General features: G+C 38.3%; 1 protein-coding gene and 1 long non-coding RNA gene across 4 annotated transcripts in view; one reads left to right on the plus strand and one right to left on the minus strand.

The window, feature by feature from the left end:
- Positions 1-24050, minus strand: part of LOC102236989 (partitioning defective 3 homolog) — a 257025-nt gene that overhangs the window by 146503 nt on the left and 86472 nt on the right. For all 3 annotated transcript variants that reach the window (XM_023336134.1, XM_023336133.1, XM_023336132.1), the window contains exons 3-5: positions 22096-22279; positions 16472-16659; positions 16257-16400 (exon numbers count right to left, since the gene is read on the minus strand). In XM_023336134.1, coding sequence (XP_023191902.1) covers positions 16257-16400; positions 16472-16659; positions 22096-22279 — 516 coding nt within the window. The remainder of the gene's footprint in view (positions 1-16256; positions 16401-16471; positions 16660-22095; positions 22280-24050) is intronic.
- Positions 4047-16575, plus strand: LOC111608995. The gene is made up of 4 exons (XR_002752958.1): positions 4047-4240; positions 11142-11341; positions 16275-16379; positions 16484-16575. It is a non-coding gene; the product is annotated as an uncharacterized LOC111608995 (long non-coding RNA).

The following is a 24050-nucleotide window of genomic DNA, read 5'->3' on the forward strand; positions in this document are numbered from 1 at the left end:
CTTTATGAAATAAATAAAACTGTGACCAACTAGGCTCCCCCATTAATAAAAACAGTTTTATTTCATTTGGACATTCGTTTTGATGGAGTAGATTAATTGTTTTTACTAACAGTATTTCTTCATTTAATTTTCAATAAAACTCGTGACTCAACTTTAACGTCAGTGTGACCGATAACCTTAGAATTTGGAGTAAAAGCTGCAATCCCTCCAGTTCCACGCAAGAACTTTAAAAGTTTATATGAAATCCGTTCTGCTCAGAGAGAAAGAGTAAACACCGGTGTTTGGGTCAGAGAGTGTTTGACCCTTTCACAGAAAGCAACAAGAAACGACGACTCAAACACTCAACTCCCTGCAGGTGAGCACTTTGCTGATCTGACAGAGGAGCCTTTACATTTCCACTCAACCCTTACAGAAAGCACTCAAAGCTCATCAGAGGCTCCCTGAGTGGACGATAAAACATCGCCACGCAAAACTTTAATTACTGGAAAAATCCTGAAAGTAAGAATAACCCAGAAGATGTCTGGAGTTTCATTCATTCATAGATGAGTGTTGTTGTTTTTATTTAGAAATATCTTTTGAAGGATTAAACAAATAAGGAGAATAACTGGAAACTTCCAACGACGTTTGACGGATGTCGGCGCTCGACTCGCCACAAGACCGCAGCGCATCATTAACAGCAAGCGCTCCAATCCCTGCGCTAATTCAATTAGTCTCCCTGGAAGACAGTTTGATAATGAGATCCAGATGAGCGGACGGCGGCGTCAATAACCTGAGGACTCACCGGGCATCATGAGGGATTTCTCACACAGAACAGCGTTTCCCGTTCGGGTTTGAAGATTCAGCACTCTCTGTTCTCCAAAAGAGTTTACTATTCCTCCACGTTTTTACATTTGTAGGTTTCAAATGTTGGTCATTTTGGAATATAGTGACTAAATTCACAATAAAGTATAGTATGGCTCATCTTGTAACGAAGAACAAAGAGTTTGCTTCTGTAGTTCATCGACAAACTATAGGAGAATGCTGCCACCAGTGCTGCGTTTTCATTCAAATGTGCGCAAAACTTGGCCAATATTCCACTAATGGTGAAAAAACACAAGTTCGCAAATGCAGTGTTTCCATTAATTAAGACATTCAATTAAAATCCCACATGAAAAGGTTTGTTCATTAAGTCATTAAAAACACGTCTTCCTCGTCTTCTTCATGGTTTGATCCAGTAGAAACATCCAGTTGTTGATCATGTGTTTCCACTGCAGTTTTACAAAATAAAACAATTTTTAAACGGCTAAAAATAATCCAACCTCATCCTTCCACCAAAAACTTTTTATCAAAAAACAAGAGTTTTATCAAAACCGCCGTGTTTCTGTTAAAGCTGCATTATGCAACTTTTATAAAAACTTTTTTTTTTTTTTTACATATTTGTTAAAACTGTTACAATGTCGTGACAGCTTGGCAAGAAACAGATAATCTATGAGAAAAGTAAAAAATATAAAACTGAGCTCCTCCGGCTTCACCCAGTGCTAACAATAAACAACCAATCAGAGACAGGAGGTGGGTCTTAACGCTGTCAATCATGCCTGTGTGACGTTCCCCAACATCTCTGCAGACCACAAACATACTGGACAAAAACTGTTTAGACTTTTACCTTAAGATCGGCTCTACAGGGCACGGTTTTTAAAAACAAACAGTCGCCACAAAGAAAGTTATTTCAGATTTTGTGCTTTGTACTGTTATATTTCAGACTGAATTTCACCAATAAAAAGGTTCGGGCGGATTCCCACCTTTAAACTGTTGCGCGTCACCCTGGAATAAACTATTTTTTCACAGAGTCGCCGATAAAAAACAAGGATACAATCTCCTTGAATAATTTAAAAAGAACTTCAGTGATGTATGGCAGCTGCATCTGACTGCAGATGTAATATCTACTTCTAAAGATGTTCAATATCTAAGTGTGTACATGTAATTTGCCCCGTTTCAACTTGTACTCTGGCATTTCTTTCCCAAGACACTTGTTAAAGAGAATATTAATCTCAAATGTCACCATAAGTCATGATTTGACCTAAATGCAGACATTAAATATGTCAGGGAGAATTATGGAAGTCATAATGAACAAGAATCAACCCTATAAATATAAACTCTCATTCCCAAAAACCAAATTACAGAACCAACCAGCTGTGTGTGTGTACTAATTTTACTGTCTTTCATTTGGTAGTAACTTAATTTCAGCAACATTTTCTCAAAACAAGCTCTGCAGTCGAGTCCTAAAGCCTCAGCAGTAATCTCAGCAATTTCTAAACTCAGTTTCAGCATCGGCAAAGATCCCTCAAGGGTAGGGATCTCATTTTATTAAACCAAACAGTTGTATCCTGCAGATGATACGGAGCAAGGCATCAGAAAACAGATTTCTGTTCCGCAGAGTGCAGAGGAGATAGAGTGAGTGATGGGACAGAAAACAGAAAAAGCAGAGAGACAGAGAGAATGACAGACAGGGGGGCACAGGCAAAGACAAACTGCGACAAAGCTCATTCACAGGATGAAGAACGACAGGTGGGAGGCTTACAACTTCAAACGTGGAAAGATTCTCTGCTTTTCTTTTAGTTTTAGAACAAAAGCTGCAGTTTAAAAATCAGCAAAAACAACGCGAGAAAGACTAGAAGCCGGCATCAGAATCTGAGCTAGGGAGGGATTTTGATATTGTCCTGTCAGACCGTCAGTTCCCGTAACAACACCAGAAAAAAAAAACTCGTAAAAGTACACGAGGTCATGAGGTCCACACAGAGTAAAAAGTTTGTGGAGTCCAAAACACTCCATCTAGGTATAGTTAAATGAAAAGTTATAGCTACAAAGTATTTTTCTTTCACTGGCTTTTTAAAAATATATATAATAGTTTGTAGGACCACAAACATTAACAATGTTTCTCAGACACATCAATTTATTAAACCTGGTTAAATACTGCAAGGATTTTGAAGAAAGATCTGTTTTGTAGAGGAGAATAGACTGAGACCATTTTATTGACTTTTTTTCAGACCTTCATATTGGTGCTCGAGTACTTTTGACGATTTTGACAAAAAGTTTGCACACCGATCATCTGAGGATAAAGATTGTGGTGAGAGAGAAATAAATAAAATTTTAGTTTTTCTGATGAGTTGTTTCTGAAAATTGCATCCATGAAATTTAATGTTGAGCATCATGCAGCATTTCTAGTAGCATGACACATAATCAATATCAGTAGATATCACATCCAATACAACGATCAATAAGTTGACTGAGCTTCCGATGCAGAACCGCACGGCATTCTGGGGAATGTAGGCAGAGAAGGACTTTAGCCGCTCGGCTTCTAACAGCCAGATAAACAAGGCTGGTGGAATCAACTCAATCCCTCACACTTTGGTTACCTAGCAACTCACTCACACTTTGGTTACCTAGCAACAACCTGTTGAGTAACTTGTGCAGCAGCAGTTTAATGTTTAGACACCAGGCCTCATTAATGCTTAAAAATAAAAACACTACTCGCGTAGCGTGAAAAGAGAAAACGAGAAAAGCGGCTTGAGAGAAAATTTTGTATAAAATTGGGGATGACAGGTCACCAGTGTTGCAGTATTTTAGATATTTAAAAACAAAACACTAATCAATATTTATTGATATCAACTGATATGAAGCACAAACCGACAGGAAGAAAATATATTAGGCAGAAACCAGAGATAAGTAGCTTAAAAAAAAGAAAAAAGTTTGCTAACCAGAGTTTTTTGGTATAAAGATCTTTACCTATAACTAATGTTATGGCACTGGAGGCATTTTTACAGCTACCATAAACCCTCTGTGTGCATTTTAACCTGAAACAGACTCAATGTTCTCAGATTTATAGCAACAGCAGCTTCAGTGTCGAGTTTCTGCTGCTGAATGTCGTTTCATCAGATGTAAGGGAGCGAGGAGCGGACCTGGGTGGGCTGCGGCTGCTCATGCAGCTTGTTGCAAGACGCACCATTTACCAGGATGGGATTCCCACCGGAGCTGCAGCTACGGAGCGAAATGAGAGGTGAGGCCGGCTAAACTGAGACGAGGAGGCCAACAGCGACAGCAAACCTCACACACCGAGGACGAGATCCCATAATGCAGGCGTTGTTGTGAATGACTCCAGCAATGGCCGCTGCGTAGGAGAATGTTTCTCTAAATAAACGGCTTCTTGAGATGTTTACTTCCGTTTGCAGCAGAAAACAATAAACGGAAGCGAAGATCTGACGAGGTAAATCGATAATTTACATTTTCGCTGCTTGTTCTTCAGTCTATTCAGAGCTATAATGTCACTTTCCTCTTATAATACCAGCTCTTTCCAAATGAGATAGGGGCGCTAGAGAGCAAAGTGAAGGAGAAAAGTGTTTATTAAAAGGTTTACATACTAAATAAAGCAAAAAATAATAAAACATCTTATTAATTTAATCCCAATTTTACACAAACCAGCTTTTTGGAAGCATGCTCATGGCAGCATAACTGATGTAAAAATGACATCAAGATGTATGTAGGTATAAAAATCATCCTGTGCAACATGCCTTTCTCGTAAAGGACATAAAACTGTCCAGCCTGATCCAACACACACATTCAGGTTGCTTTTTTCCCTTTAACTGCATGCTGAAGCATTTAACTGCTGTCACAATAAAAACAAGACTGCAGTCAACAGCATGTCCGCTCCGTCAACAGATTTTATACTTGATGCAGCAGCTAAATGTTTTATAAAGTTAGCAGGACATTGATGATCTGTGCAAATGCAAAGGAGCATCTCACACAGTGGTGGGATTATGGGAAGGATTTTACGTTTACTGGTTCAGATTATGTGAACATAAAATAAAAAGACTTTAGGATTTCTGTAGTTGCTTTTAGTCAAGCTAGTTTTTTTGCGGAAATTCACGCAAAAAACAACAGATTCTCGCAATTTTTCATGTTTTTTCATGTTAATGCATGATTGTAATTTTATTACGAATTTTCTGTAAAAATGGTAAAAAAATATCAGATTTAAGTGATTTAAATTCACTCCCAAAAGCAATTATGAACAAAGAAGGGAACAGGATCCAAATAGAACTACTTCAACATATTTTATACAAGTGAAAATAAAAGGTACCTGCCCAAGAAATTAACTGATATAAGAGTAAAAAAGCTACTAAAGTCCAGAGTAACTAATCAAAACATCAATTATATAATATAAAAAAACTGCATCATCAAATGGACCAAAATATAAAGTTACATGAATATTTTTTGTGCTTTAAAGATCAAAATATCAAAAAGATCAAAAATAATTGATAAAAAAAAATTCTAAATCAGTTTCTTTCAATAAAAACCTGATAAAACTGCAGGGGTGTGTGTGTGTGCGTGTGTGTGTGTGTGTGTGGTGGATTTGGTTAAAAAAACTGTTCTTCATTCAGCGGGGCCAGAAAGAGTAGCGATACTTTGTAGTAAAATTACATAAGTGAAAGTAAAAACTACTCCTAAAAGTAATTTTTTTCCAATAAGTTACTCAAGTAAATGCAACTATTTACCACTGAACTCTGATTGTGAATCTCTAACACAACTTCCATGTTTCTGGACTGAAGGAGGAAACTGGAGTGCCTGGAGAAAACCCAAACATGCACAGGGAAGAACTGCATTGGCTCTGAAACCAAACATGTAGAGTATTTTTATGTTGCAGATGGAGAATTGTGCATTTCTTCCAGTGGGCAGGATCTTCTCTGCTCAGTAGACTTTTAATAATCTGCGGCGTTCCTGTTCTGTCGTATCGTCTCCTCTGATCACAGCCGCTGTTGTCGTCCGCTTCATCCCGTCTTTGATCGTTTTATAAACCGCTGATAAACTCTCTTGTTCATAAACCCGCCGAGCGAAGCGGCTTTACATATCTGAGATTTTCATCTCTGATTTGTCGCTTTGCTGCGCGCAACTCTGAACCTTCAGAAGCCTCAACAGGTGGATTTCGTTTCTGCAAACACCTGCCATCTGTCCAACCCGAGCAAGCCGCTCTTCTGGTGTAATTAGACTTGGGTAGCAGGTGACGAACACGTCGTTTTATAGCTGTGCAGGTTTCTGTAGCTGGAGAAGCCCCTCAGGTGAACGTTTCACCCTGGAGACGAAGAGAGCCGTCTTTCATCTCTCTGCTCCATGTTTCCCCATCGTGTCCCTCCCAGCTGGAGGGGAAGCGCGCTCCCAGAGATCTCCAAAGATCAAATGTGATTAGGAGAAGAAAAGCTCAGAGAGAAAGAAAAATGAGGGGAATAACATAAAGAGGTGGAGATTTACCGGTTTTGAGGCAAAGCTTTATTCTTAAATTCTAAAAATTCAGACAAAGATTGTTTAATTATAAAAATTAAACTTTAGATTTGAAGAAGACAATACTTAAATTAAATCAGAGTTCACACTTTTCCCCAACAGTAAGTTTTCAAACTTTTCCAGCGCCTCATTTTGGTGTTAAAAACAATTCAAATTAACTAAAAAAGACTGAATCAATTCAATAATATATTTATTATTTATTACTAATACTTATTTGTGGTAGTATTCTACATTATACAGCTGGGAAAAGTCTAACTAAAATATAATGAAGTCTTGAAATGTCTCACAGACAACATACAGAACAAAACACTAATTAAACAAATAAATCCACCAATTTCAATAATGTTTGATATACAAGACGATCAATAAGTAATTGAGTCATTAGGAATAATACATATTCATTACATTGAAACAATCCAAACTAATCCTATTAAGGTAAATAACTTTCCACATAAAATGCTCAAACACACTATACAAAAAAATTTACAAAAATAAAATCCCTAAAAAACATTATAAATATGTTTTCGGGCTTTTAGCAAATATCAATAATTTTGGGCATTTAAACTGACCAAAAACAAGGAAATTTTAGTCAGATTTAACTTCAGGCAGGGAGGAAAAATGTGTTATGTGTTGTTAGGTGTATGAAAATATTTGGTTTCAACTATAAATAATGTTTTCCAAATTTTAGCTATTATCCAAATGTTAGATTGCACTTGATTACAAATCTGTGTAGTTTGAATATCAAGCACCTTCAAGGACTTTAAACAGAAATCAAGGACTTTCTAAACCTTGAAAACGCCTAATTGAAATTCAAGCATTTTCAAATCATTTCACGCCTGCATACAAACCTTGAATCTCCTCCTCTAAATGTTCTCTCTGCCTGTTTCCCCTTTTTCAGAGAGAAACTCACTATGAACTGTTGAAGAAAAAATACGATTTGACATAGAAATCAGGTTGAGATGGGATGTCAGCTGGTCTGGCAGCAACTTCAGATGACAAAGAGATTTTATTTTTTTTACCTTCTCTGTCCACACAGAAGAAAAAAGGTTGATAGCATCCAGGACTCTGGATGATTTAGAGAAATCACCAAAGTTACAGAGACAGCTGAGCAGAAGAGGGACTGATGGCAGTTTGAGAGTGTAAAATGGACACAGTTCGATTTAGAGTGCAATAAGATTATCTCTCATAAAAATTAATTTTATTGTGTTAGTGCCCAAGAAGCAGAAGAAACATGTCTGACAAACATATTTTAGGAAATATTTACGGTGCACAATAACCAATTCAGTATTTACATATGTTTTTGTGGAAATGTGACTCCAAATTATTTGTGGAACGGTATGTCTATTCTGGCCCACAATCCTCACCTTGTCCACCGCTAAAAACTCAAGAAGAAAACGCCAACTTTATACCCAATTGTGGAGCAACATGGCTAATCTCTGCTGACACTGAGCAACGGCTGCCTGGTGGCAAAAAATGGCGCCAGGCCCTCAGCTAGCTCATTAAGCATGCTGCTGTCCAGTGGCAGAAAGCGTGGGAATTGTAGCCAGCGCTACGCTAGCTACTGTGAAATCACAAATGTGCGTACAGTGCGCGGTACGGGCGAGTCTTTATTGTATCGTTTAACATTTATAATGAAACATTTCTTATAAGAATTTCAGCTAAAAAACAAACCTGACAGTCTGATCGGAAATGTTATCTTTGCTACTTTCTCCACTGTTTGTCCTACAACAGCCTCAATAAATATCATTAGGTACAAAATATTGTATTTACTGTGTGCAGTTTAGTGATGTAAATCGCACAATTTTTAGGGAATGAAGAAGCGTATTGTAAATGGGAATGTTTTTCAGGGGAAAATGTGCTTGTTTTTACCACACAGTTGCATAAAAATAGGAAATAAATGGGCTTTTTAATCATAATCTTTATCAATAGTACCATAAAATATTGCGATAAAATTCTAAGTTTTATTGCACAGCTCTAAAAAGTGTTAGATAACCAACTGGCCAAAAGATCTAATCGATTCACTTGGTTTTCTTAATTGATATTGATCGTAATGCATCTGTAGCCTGAAGCATGTTTGATAAATTAGATCACTACTGGTTCCAGGTCTGAACTCTTAATTGCTTATTTTTGCAACATGAAGAAGCCACTTCATTAAGTTCAGAGAGTCTAAAAACCTTTAACTCCGCCTCGTATGCCGGCCACACGGTTTCTAAACATGCAGCCTGGACAAAAAGAGCACAATTGCTGATAGGTGCTACTAAATTACATCTGATGACGGAATATCAAAGGCAGAGAGTGAAGATTATTGGAGGTGAGACGAAAGAGGAAAGCAGAGGAGTAAGTGGAGACAATGAGAGAAGATATAATAATCTAATGTGAAGCCTGGAAACGGAGCGGTGAGTAAGAAAAAAGCTGTTAGGTGTGAGACACAACAATAAGGTTCACAATACAGATGGAAAAGTGAGAAGAGAGTCAGACTAAAGGCTCATTATAACAAGGTGACTGTAGATTAACACTGAAATGTTCAGACATCTGCAAACACAAACACACACCTACAGCATTTATCTGTGCATCCATTCACACACCACCAGCATATAGTACAAACAGAAAAGAAAACACACTCACACACTCACACTCACACACCTACAGACACACCAACCTGCAGGACTTCAGTAGCAGCTCCACAGCAGCACCTGCTGGCCACTCGCTCTGCACCTACACACACCCTGCCGCCCTGAAACGCCGCAGAGCTTCACTTTCATCCATCTAACATCCAAACACACAACATGCACAGCAGAAACACACTCACAGCACACAGAGCCGGTCTGAGCATGCCGGTTTTCCTGTGCATTATGCATGCACATTCAGGTGAGCGTTCACACAGTCTGAAGTGATTTATGAGCATATGGCTCAGGCCGGCATGATTCATCCCTCTAAAGCTGCAGCGTGCACCTGAGGGACTCAACCCTCCGCCGCACGTACGCGCTGCACACAAACTTGTTAGTGTGCAGGCAGAGCCGAGCTGTAAGATGTTTGTAGCAGACGCTTCCAGTGTAACTTTGTGCTCTGTGTATTTCAGCACTCCCGCATTGAAATGATGCATTTATTTTACGCATCAGGTCTGGAGGTGTCTGAGTGGAGTGTGTGCAGATGTTTCCACAAAGCCGTGAGGGATAACGCTGATCCTCTGCAGGCTAATAACCGAGGACGCAGCAGCAGCCGTGCAAACAAAAACTGAATCAAATTTAGCTCTTCTGCTAACATCCCAGAGTGAGAAACAAACTCAATGTTTGTTACAGCTGGTAGAGAATTAGTCTAACCTTCACCTGGGGATCAGCAAAATTAGGTGATGGCAAAGACATTCTGAAAAGAACTAAAGTTTGAAGGCGATACTGCAGGCAGAATGGATGTTTTAGATCCTTATTCTGATCTTTTTTTTTGACATTGTATGTCTGCTGCTTACGGAAACAACCTGAAGTGTTTTCACACCTCACGGTCCGGTAGACTCGATTTTGGGGGCCAAAATGGCAACATTTGTTTCATTTTCAGCTGGTGCTGTTCTCTTTCACACTGCACTGCATCAAACAAACTAAACCCTTTTAAAAATCTGCTCCCCTCCTCACCTGTGGGGGCGCTGCACCACTGAAAAAAGTGACACAAAAACCTCTGAAAATGACACCGAGTACAACTTCCTTCTTCACAAAATGTAAACAAAAATGGAGTGGCATCAGATTTTAGAAGTTGTAGGATTTCTATTTTGTCTTTGGTAAAAGACCACGAGCCATTTCTCCTGGTAGCGCTAGACTCGCGCAATTGATTTTGTGTATTTACCCAGAATGCCCTGTGCTTTAGTCCATTTCTTGGTTTTGGAGCGGTCTTTGGCCTGATTGGCATTCACATATACATTCGAACCGCACCAGAGTTCACTTCAAATGAACCGAGACCGAGGTTTTTGCAGATGGACCAGAGTTTGCTTTATTAGTCCACATCAGAATTTCATTACATATTCACACCTCCGCAAACGACCTGGACTTTCTAGACAAACGAACTGGTTGGATTAAAGCGAACTAAACAGGGCTGGTGTGAATGAACCCTAAAAGAAGTGTGACGTTCGATATGATGATGGCCGAACAAAAATGTAGGTGTAATAGTCTGTATTTTTTTATGTTTTTCTATTTTCGTTTAGATTCATGAACCAAAGTTGAGCAGAAAAATGCATCAAACTTTTCCAGAATTTTCACTCTGTGTTGGAACAGGATATGGACTTTACTGTAATCACTGCAGAAAACCCAAACATAAACTTCTCATTCCAAGGCATTACAGAATGAAACAAACTCTTTATGATATTAGACTGTTTTATTAACTTTCTTAATCTGGTGAAAGCATCTTTTACTAATGATCTTTGCATATTTTCCCAGTTTTAAATTAACTATTAAACTAAACTTGGACTATCAGCAGTAAACAACGTCTGTTTCTACCAATTTCCCCTCCAGAACCAAACATGGAGATGCAGCATTCAGCTTCTATGCACCACAAATCTGGAACAAACGCCCAGAAAACTGGAAAACAGCTGAAACACAGAGTTCCTTTAAATCAGGACTAAAAACTCACTTGTTTTGCTTTTGAACCATTATAAATGGAGTTTGAGTAACATATTTGATGTGTATTGATGACGGCACAAAATGTGATGTTTGTTACTGGTTTCTGTTTTTATGATGCAAAGCATCTTTGAACTGACTTGTTGCTGAAATGTGTTGTACAAATAAACTTGATTGATTGATTGATTGATGAAAGCTGAGCTCTTCAGCTTTAATCTCCACTTTATTTCGTTGCAGCATCTCCACTGGAGGTCTCAGACGAACACAAAGAGCATCAAACAAAGGCATAAATTAGCGATTTAAAATAAAAAGCTTCAACAAAAAGCTCCGCTAACCGAGTGAGGAGATTTTCAAAAAGCAGCAGAGTGGATGTAACAAACACAAGCCGACACGCTGTGACACTTGGAGTCCGCAGAGACCGCCGTTCACCCGCAGAGGTGAGGACTGAAGGCTGACCCTGACAGCGCGCCACACGTGTGTGTGTCGGCGCGTGTGTGTGTGTGTGTGTGTGTTGTGGCGTTGATTGCTGCAGGTTCAGCTCACTGACACCGCAGGAGGCTGGCTCGCCGGCTTTTCGCCTCTTCCTCTGTAATTGGTTGATTTGCAATGCAGTCGAAGACTTCTTGGATTTTTTTTGACATATGAAATTGTAAACACACACACACACGCCCCCCCCCCCCCCCCACACACACACACACACCGATGCAGAAACGAGTCCATGATACAAGCAAAAACACACACACACAGCAGAGGAGGCCTGCTTTCGGTTTTTTTTTGCAGCCGCTGCACCTTCAACCAGCTTTCGTTAATACACACTCGACTGACAGCTCCCTCCCTTGTTGCCATGGCGACCCCCAACCTGTTGCCAACTGGTAGCTTCAGGAGCCTGGAACGCGGCTCCAAACCTTTGCGGTTCCCTCCTCCTCTTCATTCCCCCCCCCCCATCTCCGTACGTGTCGGCGCACGCGTCGCCACTCCGGATCCATCCATTTGGACGCGGACCGAGCCGAACTCACGGCATTCTTCATTACGCGAGCCTCTGTTCTGAAAGCGGCCAGCTCCGTGTTATTTATTCTGGGAAGATCAGATGGAGCCAACTCCAGGAAATTGCTTCACCTAATTCATCATCCCCAAGCCGCTCTGTTCTAATTAAAATCACTGGGTATTCTATTCTCGGCGTCTGATTCTTCTTCCACTTACTATTATAATTTGTCTTGATAAAGGTTTCCGACGCTGCAGGATAAAAAGGCTCTCTTGGCTTATTTGTGCCAAATATTTTCAGTGTGACTGTTGTGTGAAAGGTCAATAAAAATAATCAGAAACTGGTTTCACTAGGAGAATTTTCTTCAGATTTACCGTTTTTCACCACAACCTGCGGCTCCTGACTCGCATGTGGGTAAAATTACAAGTAATGTTTTTAGAGCCGTTCTTAATTTATGTGCTTTACATCATTTTCCATTCCACAAACAAAAAGCTAAATTGTATGTCAATTTTAAATCCTAAAAATATAAATAAAATAGTGGTTCTTTAAAAATAACACATTTCCTAAGTTCTACATAGTATTTTTTTAAAATAGTTGTGTGACATTTGCAGCTGGAAATGAGTTTTATTTGGCTGGTTTAAAAGCATAAATGACTCCTTAGGTCGTAAAAGCTGCAAACCCATCACTTAAATGAACTGTTTTCTTCAAGGTCTGTTCAAAATGGTCTTCCTGAACCATAAGGCTGGTGAAAATTAACTATTTCACCCAGGTGTAGTCACAAGACACCCGGACTTCTCAAACAAAAACATAAATTTCCCCATAGTAAGATAAAATATACAAAAAATAATTTCAATTCAAATTATCAATCACAGTTTTACTGATTTATTTCAAGATTTAAACATTTATGTATTTATATCATTGAGGTGTTTTAATTAAGTTTCTAGTGCAAATATTTTGAAATAAGATAAAAAAAAACTTAAAAGTAACTTTGCAGCAAAATAAATAGGCTTCTTCATTAGTTGATCATAAATTTATGAAGATATAGACGTAAAAGCACTAGTTTCATTGGCTGATTTTTTTCACTTAAAACAGGAAAAATATTTTGTTGCAAGTGAAAAAAATCTGCCAATAAAACCAGTACTTTTTCATCCATATACAAGAATTATTTACTTAAAACAAATTTACTTTTAAGTTAGTTTTGTCTTATTTCAAGTGTTTTAATATACTTTCCCTAGAATCTAGACCAAAGGTTCTTGGTAAGATGTTGTGTTTTTTCAGTATTTCATGGACTTTTGTTCTGTTGTTTTATGTGATTAATCTGGACCGGCACCAGCGCGGTTCTCGTCATCCGGCCGAGTTGTAACATCCTTCCAGGAACAAAGTGAGCTTCTCAATCAGAGACGTTAAACACTTACAGCAGACTGGAAGACTGGGCAGCCTGAGACGCTGTAATCCAACACCAAACATATACATAACTTATGTAATGTGCTCACTTTCCATCTTTACATTTAGTTTCCAAGAAGCCAGAGTTTATTTTTTAGTCCAGTAGAAAAAAAGTTTATCAGGCGTCTTGAACACCCAGTAACTTATTGTCTGAGAAATATTTTTTATATATACAAATTTTTAAATTCCTCTAATTAATTTATATCTCTAAATTACCCAGACATGGAAAAGTCATTAAAACTTAAAGACTGAACCAAAAAAACGTAGAAAAAAAATGTTAAACTGGATTTTTGGGCTCGTTGTAACCAATAATCTGATCCATTCGTTGGTAATTTTTTATAGTTTCAACTAAACACAAACAGTTTGAAAGAATGATTATAACGGCATGCTAACAACTCAATATTCTGGGCCAGAGATGATATTTCACCGCAACACGTCCTGGATGACAGAAACAAGTTCTGACTAGCTCTGCTAATCCACTTCGTTTGCTTTTGCCGCTTTTCTTTAAATCTCTGTCTGGCCGTATGGTTCGAAAGCCAGGCAGAGAAACGTTGGAGTAGGGGATATGATGTTTTGAACTTCCTCCTTTTCTCTAGCAACGACTCAACGGGAAAAATAAACAAAAATTTACTGAAAAGGACAAATCAGAGCTGAAGAAGCAGAGCTACTCCAATGTGCTGCAATTCTAGAGATATGTACTTAAAATCCTCACTTTTACCATAATCGCAACACATTTTTCAAAAATATTGTTCCACGTTACTCGTAATGAGCATCTACTGCAGAAAAACTCCATCCAAAAAGCTGTAACTAGCTTTAGCCAAAGTAATTAGCATGTAGCTAAATAAATGGCCAATGGAATTTAATAACGGATTCTACATTTCACTTTGAAATAGTAATTTCAATCAAATTTATTTGTACAGCATATTTCACCAACAAAGTGCTTTCTATCATAAAAATACAGAAATAAAAAGTAAAAACAACATAATTGAGAAACTAGTAAACATTAAACTTTGACGCACGCCATCAACACACATCAACATATGTTCCATCTGTTACGGTTTTCAAAAGCAACTTTAAACAGGTGGCTTTGTAGCCTGGATTTAAAGGAACTCAGTGTTTCAGCTGTTTTGCAGTTTTCTGGAACTTTGATTCAGATTTGTGGCAGCAAACGAAAAATTGGGAGAAAGAAAACGTTTTTTTCACTGTGAACTCAAGTCAAGCAGATTCATACAGTCACACAGAGAAAAAGGATAAAACAACAGATGAGTGTTATGATGAGCGCTCGGGTTCTCAGAGCGACAGGAAGCTGAGTGTGGATGGGTTCGAGGAAAAAGTCGGATGGACTTCTTAAAGCTATTAATACTAACGACATTCCTGCAGTGAGCTGCGCCTTTTAACCCCCGTCTTACTGAAACATGGAGGAAAACCGATTAGCAAAACGCTTCAGATAGATGGAGAAAATCTAAACCCGCTGTGGGAAATACTATTTAAACATGGAGGAAACAGATACATAAAATACCTAAATGGATAAATCAGCATGTATGCACAAAAACAAGCCACATCCATAATTATCTACGTACCTTTGACTGTAAAGATGTGACTGAATAAATAACAGTTTCCTGACCAACGGAGCCGTGAAAATATGAAACAGTGGTCGGTTTACGACTTTGTGGTTTATAGTTACACGACTCGGTAAGCTTAAATACTTTTTCACCAAAATGAAAACTTCACACTCTGCTTATTAAAACACATCCTAACCTAAACCGGCGCCTCATTCATGTCTGTTCGCCACAATTAATCAGGTTTTCACAATGTTGGTGGTTTAACCCGACGGTGTCCAAACCATCAACCACAGGAGCCAACAAAGTAAAATATTAGTTCATTTTAATTAATTAATGACAAGGTTTTAACACAATCAAAATGTTAATGCAGGTAGGTGCATTTTTTATTATTTTTAATATAAATCTGACATCAATCGACATCCCATTTCAAAAAACGATCTGATCTCTCAAACTGTTGTTGAGTTCATATCTCTATTCATCACATAATTTAGCATCAAAAAAATCTTTTTTAATTTAAAATATTTGTCAATATATGGTTTTTGATTATAAATTACAGTTCGTAAAATTAACTTGATCAAAAATGTTAATAGAGTCCTAGCACTATTTTTTACAATAGAAATAGTATAAAGTTATTTTATTGTGATTTTATTCTTATTTTCACCTTTTCAAAAATAAACTCAACATACTGTATTTTAATTAAATTGAGCGAGTTGTCATATTTTCGTACATTAAGGATTTGTGAATCACTGCAAAGACAAAACATAGGAGGGTCATATTAAAACAAAGTCACACCATTTCCTCATTTTTAGAGATTGAAATATTTTCTATTTTTGTTGTACGTAATTTGGTTTTTTCAAGCAATAAGAACAGAATACATATTAATATCAATTTCCAGTTATGACAATTAACTGTTTTTGGAATTCTTTATGACAAGATTTTCACTGATAATGCGACTTCCACAATTGAAAGTCTCATTATCAGTGAAAATCTTGTCATAAAAAATTCCAAAAACAGTTAATTGTCATAACTGGAAATGCAGTTAGGCGGCAAATTAAATCATTCCAAGTGTCACCACATGATGTCAGTCATGTTGGGGTCTGGACTTTGACTAGACCATTGCAAAACCCTTGTTTATTTTCTTTTTCAGCCATTCTGCAGTAGTTTTGATGGTGGGTTTGGGATCACTGGCAACTTGATGCATCACATCCAAACGTTTCCGCTGTGATCTCATCTGTCCAGACGTTTTGGTCAAGAAAAATTTACCCACTTCTCAAAAATAAAAATAAAAACTATGCAGATTTGAATCCACGTAGGGATTTTTAAAAGTTTTTTTTGTTTTGTGGGTGCTTGGATGTGTTTGCTCACCTGCTCTTGTTTTTCCAGCCAGCGGTCCACCATGGGGTGGTTGGCGCTGAGCGACGACCTGGCCGTGTCTCTCTGAAACTCTCTCTGATTGGACCAGGTCCCTGCGTCCCTCGGCAGGCTGCGGTACGTGTCCAAACCTTTGCTCTACACAGAAAACAAAAGTTTTACCCCTAAAGTAGATGTGATTTATAGCAAGTCATCAGTTTAACACCCACCTTCCTCTCTAGGCTGTTTGTGCCCGAGGAATGGCGAGCCTTCAGGAAGCCGGCAGTGGTGGACCAGCGAGTCGGGTTCTTCCTGGATGGAGGCTCTTCGGTTTGGACCCGCAACTCCGAGGCGCTGAATGGCCCGTTGATGGTGATCAGGGCGGGGTCACTGCTGCGCCGGACGTGGAGAGGCATATCTGAAAAACAGCAAAGATACGAAGTTAAATACATACTGGAGAAGTTAGATAACTCATTTTAATCGGTGCAGCGGAAAACAAAAGTGTTCATGAAAAAAAAAATTTTTCCTGCCGTCTTAAAGCTGCAATATGCAACTTTTTAAAAATGTATAATTTTTTTTACATATTTGTTGAAAACGTCATGTTGTGATGTAATAGTATGAGACAGATAATCTGTGAAAAAAATGTGAGCTCCTAGAACTAGAAACAACCAATCAGAACCAGAAGGCGGGTCTTAGTGCTGTCAATCACCCTCTGGTACCAAACTTTTCTTCAAATAAAAGTTACATTTTGGAGCTTCAAGGTAAATCAGACTAAATTTTTCTTGTTTTATGCAAGTTAGAATCACAAGAACTAATAATATTTTGTAAAACAGGAGAAAGAAAATATTTATTCATTAATCTCTTTGAAATCTTTGTGATGGTCACACAAAAACAAACTTGTTTTTTGTCCATTTGGAAGATCCAACCAAGAAGCAGTATTAACTTCTTCGTTGATGCTGCTTCAATATTTCCAAATAATGTTCTTTCCTCATCTATTTTATGAAGTGCACCAGAACATGATGCTGCCACCTCCGTACTTCACAGTTAGGATGATACAGTGGAGATTATGGTCCAACAGTTCCACTTTAGTTTAATCAGACCACAGGACATGTCTCCAAAAATGAACATTTCTGTCCTTGTGGACATTTACTAACTGCAATCTGACAGTTTTATTTTTCTATTGGATTAATAAATAATAAATCAGTCCATGTCAACACGGTCTCTCCAGCATCAGCAGCATTTTCTTTGGCTTTTGTTCTGGGGTTAATCTGCACGTTTTGGATCAGAACCCGTTCATCTCTGGGGCATTTTGATGATTGGACATTCCCATCAAGTCTACACTTACCTGTATTTGTTTGAACGGATGAACAAAACACTTTCCAGCTTCTGGAAATTGTTCCCAACTCTCTTCCTAACATCTTGTCTAATTTATTTCCACTTTTAGGCATCGTGTCCAACAAAACCAGGTGTGTCTTTAAAAAACATCCACAGGTGTGCCTAAAAACTTAACTCAAATCTGTCAATTAGCCTATGAGATGTTTTCCAGAGTTTCATTTCTTTTTCTAAGGTTAAAAATAAATCAAATGTCATATTTTTCTTAGCTCTTCTGGAACCTCGGACTGTATTTTGCTCAGTCATCAGTCATGGTTGATGAGACTGGAGGGCAGCATAATGAAACTGCATTAATCATGATCTTCTGGTAAATTAATCTGATTTATTCGACTTCCTATGTGGGAACAACACCAAACTTTGGTGATGGGCTTCCATTAAAACCCTTCACTCTATCTAAAGTCGCATCATGTGGGTCCAAATAATTAAATTATCCCAACAGGAACAGCAAACACAACGCCATTACGACAGCAAAAATCTGCTGCTTCTCAGAAAACATCGAAGAGACGGATTATAAAACGACAGACGTTTTAAATAAAAGTGTTGTCTTTTGGTAGCCAAGAGGTCTGGTTCCCATGTTCTGCTGGGAAGCTGCTCACACAGGAAACACTGATCTGTGTACTGGGTCAGCAGTTCTGCAGCTCTGACTGAGTCCAACTGTGTGTTTGTGCTCCTGGCTGTTTATTTCCTCGTTCTCTCATAAACTGATGAGTCTGGGCATCACTCTGTTTTTGTGTCGCAACACTTCCTGCTTTTGTTAAACTGTGTGTGTGTGTGTGTGTGTGTGTGTGTGTGTGTGTGTGTGTGTGTGTGTGTGTGTGTGTGTGTGTGTGTGTGTGTGTGCGTGTGTCTGCGTGTGTGTTGGTGCAAACTGAAGTGGAATACTATGGCTGTGTGTGGGTTTGTGAACCATTACTCAACTGTCCAATTGTAAATCTGTTCACTTGTTTGGACGTCTTTAAAGAAGCAGCTGCATCATCTGTTGATTCAGCACATCCGTGTGTGTTTGCAGCACATCCGTGTGTGTTTGCAGCACATCCGTGTGTGTTTGTGTGTGTGTGTGTTTGTGTGTGTGTGTGAGCTTGTTTATATTTTCTAATAAGGACCTTTTCTGGTGTATTTACAATCTTTCTGAAGACAGACAGGCCTAAGGGGCCAAAGCCAGGTCCAGGCCCCCTTTCTCATGTTTACTGGTAAAATGTGATTTTACTTTTGGTTATAGTTCGTAGCTTAGGTTAAATGTGCTTGTTAGGCATAAATGTTATTAAAATTAATAGAAATGAACTCAAAATCCTAATTTGGCCATACAAACAGTGAGCTTCAGAATGCCTTGATGTAGTAAATGTTTTAGCGGTTTTGACCCGAGATTTTTTATAAAAATATAAAAACATTTCTTTAAATACATTTTAAAGAAACATTTCTTTTTTTTTTTTTTGATATATAGATTAATTTTGATCAAATCTCCTTTCCTCCCTTTAAAAAAGTTGTAACGAGTTATAAAAAAGTTTTTTTTCTTGAGTTCTCACCTCCCATCAGTTATACTAAATTACTAAAGTAGTAATCGGTTAAACTGGAGTATACAAACTCAAAAAAAGTCCATTTGCTAAAAAAAACAACATATTCAGAGCAGTAATTAAGCCAAAACTGTACAAAAATATTTAAAAAAAATTGTCAAGTAAAAAATCCTTATTTATCTGTAAATATGTTTACAGAACTCCTCAAATGGCAGTTTTAGCTTCATCTGGTTCAAATTACTTTAAAAAAAATCTCCCATTAAGCACATTTTGCTAAAAAAGCCTGGCATTTTAACTCCAGTGTATGTGCACAAATAGTCGCCTTCTTCTGTTTGAACACAAACATTACCTAAATTATGCATATGTAGTCCTTTAACACAGCCAAATCACCAAACGAAATTATTTTAGAAGCTGATCATAAGCTTTGATCAAAATGATCATTCTCTAAACATCTAAAACAGAAAAACATGATTTATCAACGATATCTGGATGCAGCAAAACACGTCATTATGACGGGAAAGAGAAAAAACAACAATACCAGGTGTAACTTCTTCAACTTCTTCATAGTTCTTGCATGAGTTTTGTTGAGTGATCTCTAAAACTTGATTTATTTTCAGTTTACAAACCCGCCGCCTCTGCAGTGAGTTCATCTGAGAATCTGGGCCAGCGAAGCCCAGAGTCCAGCGGCTGAAACTCCTGCAGCATAAATCAGTCATTCTGAGCCGTTCTCATTAGGAACTCGCTCAAAAAGAAAATTAATCAAATCCCCTCTCTTCCGTGTCAGACATTTTGCTTAACACGCATTAAAATTCAGCTGATGAGACTCTGTGTAGTCAATTAGGCAGGGCTGGAATTTATTATGAAGGCGGCTAAATTGGATGTAACCGGCAGGTGTAATTATGCCAAAGATTTCAGTTTCGTTCAGAAAAATTCACGTTCAGCATCTCGTCCAAAATGCAATTAGAACTGCAGTGACCAGACACCTGAATAGATGCTTTTATATATGTTTGTTATCCTTAAATCTTTCGTTACAGTTGCATAAAAATCTATAACTTTAAAATTAGTGCAGATATTCTGAGAGAAGTAAACCTAAGTTCATGTTCATATTGCATTAAATTTATGAACATTAAATTTTATTACATTTTTTAAAAATAAAAATGGTACATTTTAGCACTTCTTAAAACCAAAGCATTGTTTTTATTTAAAACTTTGCTTTTTAAAGTTGAGAGCTTTTAATTGGTAATCCATGACCTTAAAAAACAACGGCTCTTTTCCATCACTCTTCAAAATGGGAAACAAAATAAGAAAACATGATGTTTAAAGAGCAACTAAACCCCAAATCAACTGTTATTCTGGGTAGATAAACTATACAAATAGAGCAGAATGGATGCTATCTTTAGGTTTCTGTGTGAATTTACATTTTTGTTTAAATGCGTTAAATTCTGCTACATTCGCTCCAAAACCGTCTCAATGCTGCCCCCTTTGGGTTGAAAGGCAGCTAATGCATTTGAGTTTTCCTAATGGCTACAGCTTGGTACCGAGTCAGGAGTTGCATTTTGTAGCTTTACACATATGTGATTTATTTGCAATGTGTTTCCATTAAACACATTTAATTTTGAAATGTCAAATTGTGAAATTGGCCAAAGGAAACGCAGCTACAGAAACGACAGAGCCGATAAAGCTCATGACTTGTGGTGGGGACTTTCTGTAACGGTAAAGAGTCACAACAATGGCTGCTACTGAAACCCTCATTGCAACTTCCAGCAACAGTACCGTATTTACTTTTATCTGATATTGCGAAACCTTACCAGACACAAATGTTGACCTTTTTTCCCCCACAATATTTCAGTCCCCATATTTTCCCAATCTAGCAAACGTTCGTGTTTATTGTGAGAGCAGTTGTTGATGCTTAATGTGTTTTAAAACCAGAGTTAGATAGTAACTAGTTACATTTACTTGAGTAACCTTTTGGGGGGGAAAAAAACACATTTTTGCTGCACTGTATATTTTATTTTTACTTAAGTAATTTTAGTAAGAAGTGTTTCTTCTCTTACTTGAGTAAAATTCCTGGCTTTTCTATCCACTAAATGAAAAACAAACATGTTTTAACCAAAAATTCACCAGACACAGACACACACCTGCGGTTTTTGTTCAAGTTTTTTAATAAAGGAAACTGATTTGGAAACATTTTCTTTTGCCTGATTTTGTTATTTTTGTTGTTTATATGAATTATTGTCATTTTTGTTCTTAAAATACAAAAATTTCTACTTAACTTTATATTTTGGCCTTTCCGACTATGTAATTTTTAAAAGTTAAATGATTGATACTTTGATCAGTTACTCAGTACTTGAGTAAACTTTTTACCAAATACTTTTTCCCTCTTATTCGAGTAATTTCTTGGACGGCTCCGTTTGAGTAAAAACATGCTGAAGTAGTGCTACTCTTAATTGAGTATAATTTCTGGGTACTCTGCCCACCTACACTACGCATGATTCCTCTTTTTTTCCTCTTTGCCTTCTTGTTTGTTTCAGCTTAAAATTGTTTGCTTGATAGAAACTGAAACAGCAGCTTCTTGTCAACACTCATGGTAATTAGGGCCAAAGCAGCGACCCGACCGAGGGAAAACCACGGAGGTGAGCGCGCTCAGTGACAAATTTGATTTAGGATGCTTCGGATTGAACCAATTAGCCACGTTGGCCGGGGATCAAACGGCTAACTGCGCCTGAAAAAAGTCGCCTCCTGTCCAATTACCTGAATTTATGAACAATGCTACAGCATGGGGTTATAAGGTGATTTGTTGGGTTTACTGTGTGCTGCTGTAGCTCCTGACATTTAACTCAATAAAGACGACAACATGGAGAATATACGGTGAGAGGAATTGATCATTTGGAAGTAATGGCTCCGTTTCTAATTGCATCTACACACTCTCCTCCTCTCGTGACGGGACTCACTGGCGCGCAGGGCCGAAGGCGTGACTTCGATCTCACTGGCGTTCTGGTAGGGCTGGAACGCCGAGGCGACGCTGCCGGCGCCGAGGTCTGCGGCGAACAGGTCAGGGCTCTGCGTCCCGGTGGAGCTGGCGCTGGTGCCGTCGCCACCATGATGGGGCTCCTGCTCGTCGTAGACGGCGATCAGCTGCAGGAGGACAGAAGAACGGGAGGAGAGAGGAAATGAAGAACGGAGTTAAGAAACTGCTTTACAGAACGATGAAGGAGAAAAAAATACAGATGGATGGATGGATGGATGGATGGATGGATGGATGGATGGATGGATGGATGGATGGATGGATGGAAAAGAAAAGAGGAAGCTCCACAGTAATTCTGAATCCATGTAAACAACAAGAATTTAAATCTGAAATCAGCCTCTGAGTTTAAATTCAAGTTAATGAAACTTAAAGAAAAAAAAAATCCCAAATATCTAAATACTCTAAAAGCACAAAAAGTTTTAAATAAACATGCAGTGGAAAGTCAAACTCAGACTATTTAGCTTTTCAATAAATCTAATTTATTCTTACTAAATCTGATCTTTTGATGGTAATGTTTCACTTTGAAATTGGTCCAATCAATACTCAGAATTTCTTCCATGTTTTTACGCTGAAATTAAAGCCTGGGATGAAATAAACTCTGTTTAGATATGAAGACGGTCCCATCGTAGCTGAAATGGATCAGAACCACACGCGCAGCCTGGAGGAAGAAGGTGATTCTCTTTCAACACGACTCTCGTTCATTATGTCCAATCGGATTCTCTTTTTGCTCAAAATGCTTCCACGATTTTTCTCTCCATCACCCTCCTGTTCAAAGCTCCTCTCCCTAACAGGTCTGATTAATTCCAGCCTCCGCAGAGCCCCTTTATTAGATTAAAGATGAGATTCGTGGTGTCGCTCTGCGACTCCCACCAGGCCCAGCTGGCTCTACTTAAATGAGGAAGAAAATGAAAAACTCATCCAGCGTTTGCCAATTCAGACCTTCAGCTGTCCCTCGTGGTGAGATCTGATATAGAAGCTGAGCTTGATAATGTCAAAAGTTCACGCCGCGATGCGGAAAATATTATCCATAACAGCAAGAAAGAAAAAGGCTGAATTTAAAGAAAAAAGTTGTCAAACATCTCATGGCGAACAGGAGAAATATACAAAACCGTCTGAGGCTAACGAGATGTCCTGGTGTCTCCTTTCAATTTCATTTACAGCTCAATTTTGCTTTGGAGTCCCAAGTAGAGTGACAATCAGCATAGATAGGATGAAAAGAAAACCAAAACTGATAACCCACAACAATAAGTCAAAGCACCTTCATCCCAGAAAACACAAGTCAAGCAAGGAAGATCTCTGGATAACTGGGAGAGATTAGTAGTTTGGGAAACGTTCAGATGCTGCTATTCCTGCTCTCTATATCCTGAGAGTTCAAGCTCAACAAGCTCTGAAGATCAAATACCTTTAAAGCACAGGTGTCAAACTCCAGTCCTCACGGGCCGCTGTCCTGCAGTTTTTAGATGAGCCACAGGTACAAATCACTGGAATGAAATGGGTTAATCACCACCTCTTTGTGTAGATCAGTTCTCCAGAGCCTTGCTAATGACCTAATTATTCTATTCAGGTGTGATGCAGCAGAGGCACATCTAAAAGTTGCAGGACAGCGGCCCTCAAGGACTGGAGTTTGACACCACTGCTTTAAAGTTAGGAGAGAAAAAAATAAAGTATTGTAAAGGACAGAAATCTACACTTCTACTAATTTGGAAGCTAAAGTTTCCAGATTAGCTTAGCATTTAGCCCCTCTGCTAAATTAAAAAAAGGTTTAGTGCACTTAGATTTGAACAGGCCATGAAGCTCCATTACCTTTACTATTTTTGAAAAAGGAAGAAAGTAAAGTAAAAGGCAGCAATCTACTGATATCTACATTTTTGCCATTCCGCT

Source organism: Xiphophorus maculatus, chromosome 6, assembly GCF_002775205.1.
Source record: "Xiphophorus maculatus strain JP 163 A chromosome 6, X_maculatus-5.0-male, whole genome shotgun sequence".
Taxonomy (NCBI): Eukaryota; Metazoa; Chordata; class Actinopteri; order Cyprinodontiformes; family Poeciliidae; genus Xiphophorus; species Xiphophorus maculatus.